Source organism: Falco punctatus (assembly GCF_963210335.1).
Source record: "Falco punctatus genome assembly, chromosome: 5".
In the NCBI taxonomy this organism is placed as follows: Eukaryota; Metazoa; Chordata; class Aves; order Falconiformes; family Falconidae; genus Falco; species Falco punctatus.
In genome coordinates this window covers 16,666,240-16,678,244 of record NC_137584.1, presented here as the reverse complement: position 1 = coordinate 16,678,244, position 12,005 = coordinate 16,666,240, and the positions used below count along the sequence as shown (strand labels likewise).

Here is a 12,005-nt window from a genome sequence, read left to right as displayed (position 1 = left end):
CAATCCTTGCACCACACTGCCCCAGGATCTGCACATTCAGACAGATACTTGTTGGGAGAGCTATGGAGCTATGGAGAGTAAATATTCCCTCCTTACTTGTTCTAGGAGATGAAGAACAGGGTAAAATGAGTGCCAGCAATGCTTTATATCAGGGCAGCGACTTCTTTTATAAATTAGGTAAGTTTTTATAAATTGCTTCTTAACAGCTAGGTAAAAACATTATTACTAGTCATAAAAATCATTGGTCACTACCTATGTGGGTTGGATTTATAACTATGAATTTCAGGTAGAAAACTCATCTCACTATCTATTCTCCATGCTAATTAAATCTTCCACTTTGACTCTCTTCCAAGACATACCAATATACAAATAATACTGATCAGTAAAAATATTTTTTCCTGATGTTTTTCACAATATGGTAATAGTTGGATATTGTACATGGAATCATGCAAATATACCAGGTAAAGCCCCAGAATAACACAATACAAGTACAATTAAACTTCATGCAGTGTACATCAATCTTTATTCATAAAAAAACCCCAACAAAAAACAAAAAAAAAAAAAGTCATTTTGTTAGATATATCCCACAGAAACTACGAATCATTGCCAACTTCACTATACAAGATGAGTGTGCAGTGTAAACATACAAGAGAGGAAGGAAGACCTGCCAAAACAGTACACCAGTAAAAATATACAAATCCCTCCTTGACAAGAAGATAAAAGAAGAATTAACTACTTGCAAGGGATGTAAGCACACTGATTGCATTTCTTGACCTTGTGATACTTATTGCAGTGTTGGGGTAATAGAAGAAAATCTTATTGAGCTACACAGAAAACACAAACACTGTAAAAATACAGAACAACAGTTTTAAAATTTTCAGCATCAGAAAACCAGAAGTTAAATAAAGCTAGAATGAAAGTTTTCTATGTAGACTTAATTCAGTATTGTGGTGTGTATGTAGATATAACAGTCTTTGTAACTGCAGATAAACATCCTAAATTTTCCCTCTAGGTTTCCATAGATATTTGTACTGAGAAAAAGGAGAATCTCCAGTGTCTTGAGTTCCAACCTCCAGAGAAAATATTATACAACAACTTTACCACTATTTCTTCTTTAAGAATTGCTCTACTTTCCTTCCTGTAACCTCTTTCTTTCCCTCATCTGTCTCTCCTTCCAAAATTCAAGGCACTACTTCTTTCCTTATTCTCCTAGTCCCAGCCTATGTTCCCAGCATGTTTGTTCTGGTCTCTTCACCTGGTCATCCCTGTTCTCTTCTCCCAGGCTCATTTCTGACCCTAAAACCTAGGGTTGCACCCTTTCCACAGTCAGCCTCCAGGAAATCTTAAGCTCCGTGGCTCCATTATGCAACTGTGTCTTATTCTTTTTCTTCCTCACAGACCCCACCTCACCAATCTCCTTTTCCGCAATTCTTTCTTTTCTCAGCTGAGCACTATTCTATGTTGCTTCTCCTTCTGTGTACAGAAAGCCAGCATAGGTTAGAAGTGGCTTTTACGAGTTCCCCCAGAGTCATTGATTGAAACATTCGCTCTCTGGGGAAAGCATACATAACACATCTGGTCAGCTAAGGGTAAAGTAACAGCTTAAAGTAACAATGAAGTTTGCAATGATCCTTAGTTTTGTAGGAGGTATCTAAAAAGCCTGAAGTCACAGCTTTCTCGCAATTTTCCTGAACCTGTATGAATCGCAACTGACATCGTTACAAAGACTTTGAAAAAATCTGGAAGGATTTTCGCAGGCATGATGGAAGGCTTCTTTTTGACGAGAGCCATCTCTCTACCAAACTTAAAATCCCTGCTTCAAAGCAGGGTGGTGCTGCAGAATTTTACAGAAAAGACCTCGAACTATTAACATGACCAAAGCGGCGCTTTGTTTCTAGGTTCATTCACTGAAGGAGATGAATTATTTGGCTGAAATATTACGGAATTCAGCCAGGGGCACAGGCAGGGTATGAAAAGTTTTGGCTTAAACTCAGTGCTTCAGAAAGGTATAAACAACTAAACCCAGTATTGTGTAATGGAAATTGAGGCTGGCTTCAGTGGTGCATAATAAGTGGTGCTGCTCGCACCACACATAACAGACAGAGTTCTAACCCTGCTTCTTCTCTTTCCATTATTGCAGCAAGGAAAAGGATCTTTTAATAGAAATACCAGAGAAATTTAAAAGGCTATTAATGACCCATTCTATGTAATATTAATTTATTCTCCACTTAGCATTCCATTTTAATTAGGAGCTCAGGAAGCAACCAGGAAATAAACATAATCTGAGGGTATTCCTAGTAATATTCTCCAGGATATGTCCAAAGCAGACCACAGTCCTCCCAACCCGTGAGAAACAAGGAGACATTAGAGAAGTGAGAGATGCATGTCAGTCCTTCCTGTATGCCAGCTGAAGTTAGCAAGACGTACATGTACTATGACTCTGCAACAACAAACCTGCAATTTCCTGCAGGCTTTGGACATTTGACATCAGAATGACTCAGTGTCCACATGGAGAGTTGAGGAGTCCTTTGCACAGCTGCACTGCAGCATCTTTGAAAGAATTCCGTAGAAATAACTGTAGTTTTCAAGGTCTTTTCTCCTTATATTTTTTTTAGCCTTTGCAGTAATCTTCATATGATTGTTTCAACAAGATACTGCCACATGGGGCTGGTTGTGGCTCCACAACTCTTACAAAACAGTATTGCATCTCCTCTGAGAAGTTCTTATCACACCATCTTCTCCACCAAATCTTTGCTATTTGGCAATACTAAAATAACTAAATACACAAATATTGTAAGGTAGGAGTTGTCACTGAATTCTGATGAGAGGGAGCTGAGCCACATCCCACAGGCTTGAGCGTTTTTTGTGCCTAAGAATGAGAAGCGGATCTCACTTCACCCAGTGAACAGCCTCCTTCAGCATGTGACCAACCCCACGCTTCCTTGCACAACCACACAGCAAGGTCAAGGACTTCCAACTCCGAGTGAGGGGTTGGAATGGAAAACATGATAAAACGAGTAAGATCCCTTCACCCATGCCTTGAAAGGAGGCCACAGCTATCCATCCTCAATCACGAAGTCCCACACAGAGCAAAAATTCACAGAGGAATCACTGTGTTTGTTACTCTTTCTCCTTCGTGAGGGCATCTGAGCACTAGCACATGGACTGATATTCCCACAAGGAGTAACAGACTCCTATTGTCCAAATATCAGCTCTTTCAAGCTTTGACATTAGTGCTGTGAAAAACAACTGAAGGTTCAAATCTGATGATGGAGGTTCTTACAGCGTCATGTAACAAAAGTTTGCAGTCACCTTTTCAAGCCAATGACTAAGGAATCAACTTCAAAACCCATAGGCAAAAAGAATATTACTTAGGTTGCAAGTTCTTTTGCTGTCATTTACTATTTTAGCCATAAATCTGTGGCACCACAGCTGGTGTGTGACCATCTGTCGGGGAATGTAGACTGACACTGGAAGTTAGGAAACGTCAGATAAATGATTTCCTGGCAACTTTTATTCTGTTCCTTCATGCAATTACATTTCAATACAGTCTTTAATTATGTAATCACATCCTATTGTTCCCCTTTTTGCCTCTTACATTTAATGTAGAAATGGATTCCCATGGTAGGTTTTGGAGGCAACTATAGGTGTAGTGATCCCTAGCTTCTGTGCAGCTTAACCCTAAATTATATTTTTGGTACAGTGTTTGTTTTATATGTATGAGGTTATATGAACTGATAACATCCAAGTCAGGTGAATTTTGAGTGTCTTTTACCACAGCTTTGCAAGTGGCTAACAGAGGCTACATGTTTCATGTATCGCAAACTTGAACTCCAACACACATTGCCATGTGAAAAGTTTTGATGTTTGGTTGGTTTGTTTCCAAAAGAAAATTGGTTTAACTGAACACTAAAATGCAATCATTTTTCATGTGAGATGTTGCATTTTCACTAAAAATCATGAAAGAAAATGGGATACAAGCACCTGAGCTGCAATTCCCATAAGGCACAGAAGTAGCACTCCACATTAAAAGAAAAAAAATAAAGTTTTAAACATAAAAGTTTGAGGTTGAAAATTGATGAGGTCTGGCTCAGACCTTCAGCATTCAATTCTTCACTGAAAAGCCAGCATTTTCTTTGAGGGAAGAAAGTCAGTCCTCCTACTAATCCTGCTTCCAAGTGGTAGCCAGTACTGTTTGAAAATGTTACTAGGCAATGGCAGGAGAGCAGAGAACAAATGAAACAAAATTCTTTCTTCAATGTGCTTTAACTTGCATACGAATTTTAAGAGAAGAAATTGTTTCTAGTTTTGTTTGCTTAGCCTGTTTCAGCTCCTTTGTTTATAGTTACGATGAAGTTCCAGGGGCAGGATGAACCCTCTGAAGAACACTGCGTTTCTGTCCCTGCCAGTCAATCGCTCCAAGGACTGAAAACACAACATTATGGGTTTCTTTCTTGGCAGTTTAAGAAGCTTTGCTATTTGCTGTTTATGTTTAATGCCTGTTTAAAAGCATCTTTTCCAACACACCACTGTCCAGACCTGAAAGCTTTTTGCGTTGTTCTGAAGGGGTTTATTAGTTCTGTTTTAATCTATGGATAGATAATACAGTCCTGATCTCAGGTTTTATTTATTGAAGGAGGTGACTCATCTGTCATGGCTACTTCTACGCGAGACTGTTCATATCTTCAGCCTGTTTTTCTGGGTTTGCCTGTGGTGTGTGTTTGGATGCCTTCAGGCAGATGTTCTTCATTTTGACTTCTTTCTTCAGTCTTATAACTAAGCCTAAAGTGAGAACATAAAAGAAACCAAATACTACAGGATTGTGATGAAAAACAAAGGTTTCTTAGAGCTCATTAACCTGTGAACCTATTTAATCAGTCAAGGAGATTCAACGCTACCATGGAACATGGGAAATATTTGAGATTTAAAAAGTTTTATTATGGTACAAACTTTTGGCTGATAGGCTTTTGTATTAAATTCTTTCATGAATATTTAGGAAAACAGATTTTTCACTGTACAACCCTGAGACTTTGTTATGGCTTGCACCAGACATCCTGTGCCTGGAGCTAATAAATAGCTGCAATATCAACATTTAAAAGACATTACTGTGGATTCCTATGGGAGTCCTCCTTTCCAAAAGCCCTTCATGCTACTGCAATGCCTTTCCCCCACTAAGATCAGGAATTTTATCAGAAGTGGCTTGATGCAGATAGCCTATACTATCTCATTGCTGTACTAGTTTATGGGACAGGGAACCTAGTGCACACAAGAGCACCTCTAACCAATCTGTTCAAGAAATGACAATTAGTAATTGGTTTTGCTTATCTGAATCAAATCCACTGCTATGCACTGAATATGACTCTTTCAGAGAATCTCTGTTGCTTTGTGGAAACATTTCTTGAGAAAAGCATTCTCTTTTTATGGTGTAGCTACAAGGGTGTTTTTTTAATTATGGTTCACATTTTTATTGTTATGAAAATAAACATTTGCATGAAAACAAGATTTTTATTTTTTGAGGATTATTCATAACACCACCACTTTTTTGCATTCATTTGCTGATTTTCACCTTTGAAGAGCAATAAAACACCTGTTAGTTACTACTAACTAGTCACTATCTACCACAATACTACAGCATAAATTAATTATTTTCCATTGACATCATAAAGGTATATGCGACATTGCAGTAGACTGTCATGAAAAATACTATTTTCACACACATGTTCATGATAATTTTACATGGGGGCTAGATAAGTGCCAACAGTAACAAGTGTTCCTAAAAAAAAATGAGGAAAAAACAGCACAGCACAAAAACTTACTAACCTTTGCTGTTTCCAGACTACTGTTGATTCTTGCAGTCCTGCTTTGGAGTCTTAATGTCACGTATAAGTGAATCTAGGGAACAGGACACAGGAATATGGATACTGCTTGTAGAAGATACTAAAGAAAAAAACTCAAACCAATAAATTTTATTTTACTAGCATACTTGTTCTTATTTTGTTTCACAAGTTGGCATAGCCATTGCAAAACTGCCACAAAGAAAGAAGCATCATTAGAAATTAATGTTCTATGGTAATAAAAATGTATTTTTAGTTTTTGGCAAACAAAATAACATTATGAAAATGCCTCCGTCTTTGACACTTTTGTACCTAATGAAACTTCAGACACTTAATTTACAGAGGAATAGTACTGTAATCAAAGCTACTGTCCTTTTAATCTTCACTTTCTCATAAGGAAGATCTTGAACCTAGCTTTTAATTTTCAAGTCCAGTCTTTTTATGAATACAGATAAACTGCTGCCAGGGATGCAAGCAGAAGTAGAGGCCATATCATATGTGCTCATTATGATGTTTTCTATCACTCAACACAGGTATAGTTTAATCACCTGAAAAAAAACCCAAACCTTTAAATAACCGTTGGTGCTGGAAATCCACATGAAAAAATGGATTATGTAATGTTTTCTTTACATTTTTCAGTACATCCTCTTACATATAAAGCAAATATTTCACCATCCGTGCTCTTTCCTTTTTCTTTACTAAGGCACAATTTCCATTTGAAGAAGGATTTCCACATGATTTAAAGTATCTTTTGGACTTTTCAAATAATCCCTCAAAAGCTTGCCAAACTCTATGTCTGCAGTCTAGTTCCAGAGGTATCAAGCAGGATCTTCTAATTAGTTCTTTCCTCCCCAAAATGCTTCTATGTGCTTGAAAAACTAAAATCCTTTCTGTATAAACCTACTACAAACTATAAGCTATAAACCTACTACTACTATAAACCCTCTGAAATTCACCTGCCTAACAATTTTGCCTGACAGTTTTGAAGCACAGAAGTGAAAATTACTGATGTGTTCTGAATAAAAAAAAAAAAAAAAATCATGGAAAAAAAACCCCAAAACAACCTATCAAGTTCTACATAAAGGTAAAAATTTTGGAGCACTGAAATGTCGGTTTCTGAATATTTTTATTGTCATGTAAATTAATGTTCTCAGCCTATCTCTGGCCAGCATACCTTCGCTAGAAAGTCTTATGATGTTGCTGGTTTGCAAAGGTAATTTGCCTATCAAGTCATCAATTCATGGCCAAGTGACCAAGGGGTGCTTTCTGGCTGTTTAAGCTGTGGAACACTTTCCAGTGAGCAGGTTTGAAAGCACAGGCTGACCCTACCTATATCCTGACCCAGCTGAAACCTGGGAATGCCTCAGCTCCCCTCAGCCTCCACCTGAAGACAGCTTAGGCACCTGGAACAGAATATGGTCCCTCTGCACACCAGCAGCACACCAGCATGGGCTGTGGGTCCTCCCAGGAGGAATGTTCCTGCCTCCTTGATCAGGCATGACTGAAGCCTATGCATATGTATGAAGGAGGAATTTTGTTAAAACAACTTTTCATGGCAAACAAAGCTTCTGCAAAATCTGGATGTTCCACAGAATAATTGTTTTTTTAATGAAAAACACTGAAACACAATAATTCACTCTACCACAAATATAAAAGTGTTCTTTGCTACCTATTGAACTCTAACTATGACTTCAGGAGCCTTGTGATCTAGAAGCTGTTACTCCACTTTCTCTTCTATGCAGCTTCCTGGCCAGACTATATTTCCCGTGATTTACTGGAGACATCCCTTAGTAGAACAAAGAATGACATTTCTTTATCAGATGTGATCTGGTTTCATCTGACGAGCTTTTCATTCTATTTCTCTTTTCCTCCTTATTAGACCATATTTCTGAGGTGCAGGACTGGGGCATCCAGGGCTGAAATTCATTCAGACCTTACAAAGTCTTCTGACACTGTTGGGACTCTGACAGCCAAAAGCTGCAGCTCACTGTACTTTTCCTATGTTAAATTCACAGCATCAGCTGAGTACCCTGTCAGCTTTAGAGCACCCAGTTGCCACCTTGCCCCAAGGACTGGATATAAAATAGAAAGCACACAATGTGTTCTTTTGTACCTTCAGGCTCCAGCCCACTGTATAGCTCGGCCACCTCGCTGGAAGTTTTGGATCCACTTAGAGATAATGCCAAGCAGTTCCCCTTTAATGAATCCAGGAGCCAACAGCCACAGAAAGCCAGCAGAGTATTTTGACCTGAGGTTGAGGTCCAGAGATGAAGAATACTGCTGATGGGCAGCACTCACTTGGCAATGATTTTTTACCACTTACGAGGATTAACAGAGAGAATGGTACGAAAGTCGATTCCTTTCACTGTTTCATCAAACTAATCATTAATTCATTAATATCCTCTTACCTACTTGATGGATGACTTGCATCTGTGGCTGAAGTGCCACACATTTCAGTCTGACTCATTGCTGTTTAAGTTTGGAATTGTTGTGTCTCACGTTGTTTTCAGCTATGCTGCTAGTCTCTGCTTACTCATATTAATAGCTTTGCCATGGCCTCGTGCCTCCCTCCCCAGCAGCTCCCAGTATCTGTGGGCACAAGCTAATGTTTGCAGTCTGAGACAAGCTCAAGATTTCCTACTTCATCCACAAAAGGGGAATCCTCACTCTTCTGGAAAAGCCAGCCACAGCTTTATCACTCCTTGCTGCTGAGCGTATGCTACAACTGATCTAAAAAAGCCTTGGAAGGTGCTTGAGAACTGGAGCTGCTGACAAGGCAAAGAAGTGGCAGTCACTCCCCACCGCCTCCAAGAATTCACATTCTGCAAGAGGGATTTTCCTCTCATTTAAGCCTGAAAACATTCCTGAGAGGAACAGTTTGTCCTCAAGCTGGCATAATGTTGCACTAAACATTTGCCACTTAGTGTTCTGCAAGCTGTTAAGCTTCCTGTGAAAGCAGTAAGATACCACAGAAGCACTCTTTTGTAAACAGTCCTACATCATTTTATTAAAGTACTATGGCAATACTTATCTGGGAACAAAACAAGGGGAAGTTGCATCAGTGTGTGGGCTGCAAATGAGGCAAGGGGAACTATTATCCTAAATTAACACAGAAAAACAAATTATATTCAACCAGAAATCCTTTACAAGGGACAGCATGTAAAAAGAAAAATACACAACTCTAATGCTAAGCATAGAATAATAGGATATACAGATATACACAGAGGAAGGGTGTAATTTGAGAGTAGTCCTGACATACAATTGCAATGGAAAATAAAGAGAAGAAAAGCAATGAAAGTTTCAATAGGCTCTGAAAAAGGCACAGAAATAAAGGAGAAATGGACTTCTTACAAAGATTCTGGACAACATTCCAAGTAAGCAAGAAGTCCCTTCTTTTCTCGCTGTACAATGATACCAGCACTACACTGGGCAACATGGGCCCCTTGCTTGGCTAAGGCCATTGCTGTTTCCTTACTTACTGAACTGTAGAGCTTATTGGCTAGTCTTGAATCATAAAACCTGCCCCCCCCCCCTTTTTTTTTTGCCATGTGCTTTATAAGACCCCTTCTGTTAAAAATCTAATCATAACACAAGAAATAACAGATAAAACAGATGAAGATCGTTCAGTGGATCTAGGTGGTCCTTTCTAGTCTGGCATGCCCACAGAAATAGGAAAGCACCCTGAAACATTATTATTCATTATGACAGATATCGGTGGAAGAACATCTGCATGCTAACCACCAACATCTGCACCCTAACTGCCAGCAGGTTTTTCAGGTTTCTGATTTTCTGAATGGATCTCAGGGAACATAGCAGAATGAGAGTCCCATACTTGTCTGTATTTCTGCAAAAAGTGATCAGCCTGAACTTGCTCAAGAGGTGCCAAGTCAACCACTTGCTGGAGTAAACCAGTTTAAGTACACTACAGAAGATCAAACACGCCCAGAACTTCCCTCTCTTTCTGAAACTGTCTAGACCAAAATGTCCCATGTCTGCACTACTGACCACTCTTTCTCCAAAGCGTGGTAACTACTTCCAAACTTCCTAGAGAGAGTAACCTCTACCCTGTACTAACTCGCAAGTAGTGCCCAAGAACTGCTGGGAGGAGTCTGAGCTGATCTAGCCCAAACCAGGAACCAGATTAATAATGTAGCACTACAGATGACTGTATTTATTACTCCAGAAGATTTAGTGTAAGAGACATCACCTGTGGCATTAACCTCAAGGAAGTAATGAGCAAGAATTAACCAAAGGATAACTAACAATGGTGCTTTCAAGAATTTATTGCAAAAGCATATTAACCGGACTGCACGCCTGTACATACCAGAGGTAAAAAACAGATCGATACCCCAGAAAGAATGCTCCTAAAGGAGTTCTTGTTCAGCAGAACACTGCTTGGAAGGGCAAACTCAGGACTTTAAGTATAGAAACTATTTTCTTTTGCCTGTTCCAACTGCAAGGCAATGGATTTGTTGAGTGTTGCAGAGGGGAAGGTCGAGGAGGGAGGCAAGGGCATCCCTATTTACAGATAGACAGATGAGACTGCACCGAAAGTTCCTGACTTACATAAGTAATTTGTCCTCCTGTTTGTGTAAGCAATCCAGCTAGACCACAAATACCATCCCTAGTACTCAGGTGAAAAGAGGTTGCAAGTCATTGTTCTGAGAAAATGCTCTGAAATGCAGAACCCAAGGCTGTGACATCAGCTGCAGACCTCTGCATACCAAGACTGGATGCTGGTGAGTCATGACATGCATAAAATAGCAACATTTGGGAAACCCTTCATAACCAAGTCCAGTAACATTTATTCTCCTTAATTTGCAATTAATTCAGATTAAATTGACATAATTGGGAGAATCACACTTGTAGCCTTTCTATAAGCATACTTTAAAATCTGATTTATAAAATAAATGCATTTTCTGTTTCTGAAATTACATAAATGAGCATTACTTGTTTCTAAATGAAGTAATGGTGCATTTCACCCAATAAAGGAACAGAACCCTTGTTTGTTAGTACTTGTTCTGTGTCTGGGCTGAGAAACTAATCAATACCCTTAAATCCTGCCCCAAGTGAACTTCTGTGCAAACCTGTGTCTCACAGCACAACAGAGGATTTATATCAACACACTGAGTCAGATCCTGCCTTAAGCCACAACCAGGTTTATGTTGCTATAAGAGAGACCAGAGTTTGCCCCCCTGCCTCTTTCCTTTTTTCAGATAAAAACATCAGCTCTAATTCTAATCTCCTGGATTGCAGGGTAAGCCCAAAACAACTGGTTCTGTGTCAAGGGAGTTGGTTTGGAGTGGCAGTTGAATGGGGCTGTGTTGCACAGAAGTGGCATGAGCAGGAAGGAGCATGCTCAGCAGCATAAGGCAGGTGTCGCTAGGCAACAAATGTAACCATGGTTACCTGTATCCCAAGCAACCCACGGATTTCCGAGATTAGTCATTCATCTGGAAAAACATTTTAAAAAAAACATGTCAATGTATCACAATACAACACTGTCTCTGCATAAATGTTGTAATGATGAGATGCAACTAAATAGACCTTACTGTACTGGGACCTGTTGCTCCACCTCTGACTCGGAGAGCTCGCGGTTGCTCGCTTTCAAACATTGGGGGCTGCGGTAGCAGTGACACAACTAGACCTTTGGTCAGGGGTCAAATGTTTTTAAACTCTTCATTAGGTAAATACCCTGGAGAAGTTTTAAAGGCTACAGGAAAAGCAGTAGATTTCCTTTACATATAAATTGCCCGGTGAGATTGACTGTTCCTTCTCCAGGAAGATGGCATCAGTGTTCAGTTGGTACATATGATTGTTGATTAGTATCAAAGTTGCCAGTAATCATGTGCCCATAGTAATGCTCTCACACTTGCCAACTTATACATGCTGGAGATTTCCAAGAAGCAAAGGTGGTTCAGAGAGAAGACCGTCCCCAAGACCTGAATCCAGCCACAGCAGAAGGGACAAAGAGCAGCCAGGTTCACCAGCATCTTCCCTCCAGCACTTCCAGTGGAATAGACCTGCATGATTTTAACAAAACCAGAAAACCTCCAAAATCCTCGGCAGTCTGTGACCACTACACCCCTGAACAAAATTCCTCCCAGTTCTGAGCCTGGGAACCCATTCAGCCCTGCACTTACATGTCTCTTGCACACATCACCTGAGATG

The 12,005-nt window shown here is 39.6% G+C and overlaps 1 protein-coding gene across 12 annotated transcripts in view; it reads right to left on the bottom strand.

Moving 5' to 3' along the window:
* Positions 1-12,005, bottom strand: part of LGSN (lengsin, lens protein with glutamine synthetase domain) — a 126,456-nt gene that overhangs the window by 58,603 nt on the left and 55,848 nt on the right. For 4 of the 12 annotated variants that reach the window (XM_080388826.1, XM_080388832.1, XM_080388833.1 and 1 more), the window contains one exon: positions 5,821-5,892. In XM_080388826.1, coding sequence (XP_080244952.1) covers positions 5,821-5,892 — 72 coding nt within the window. Of the gene's footprint in view, positions 1-9; positions 11,288-12,005 lie in introns of those variants that run through there. The other 8 variants (XR_013928353.1, XR_013928356.1, XR_013928354.1 and 5 more) reach the window with 6 other exon arrangements.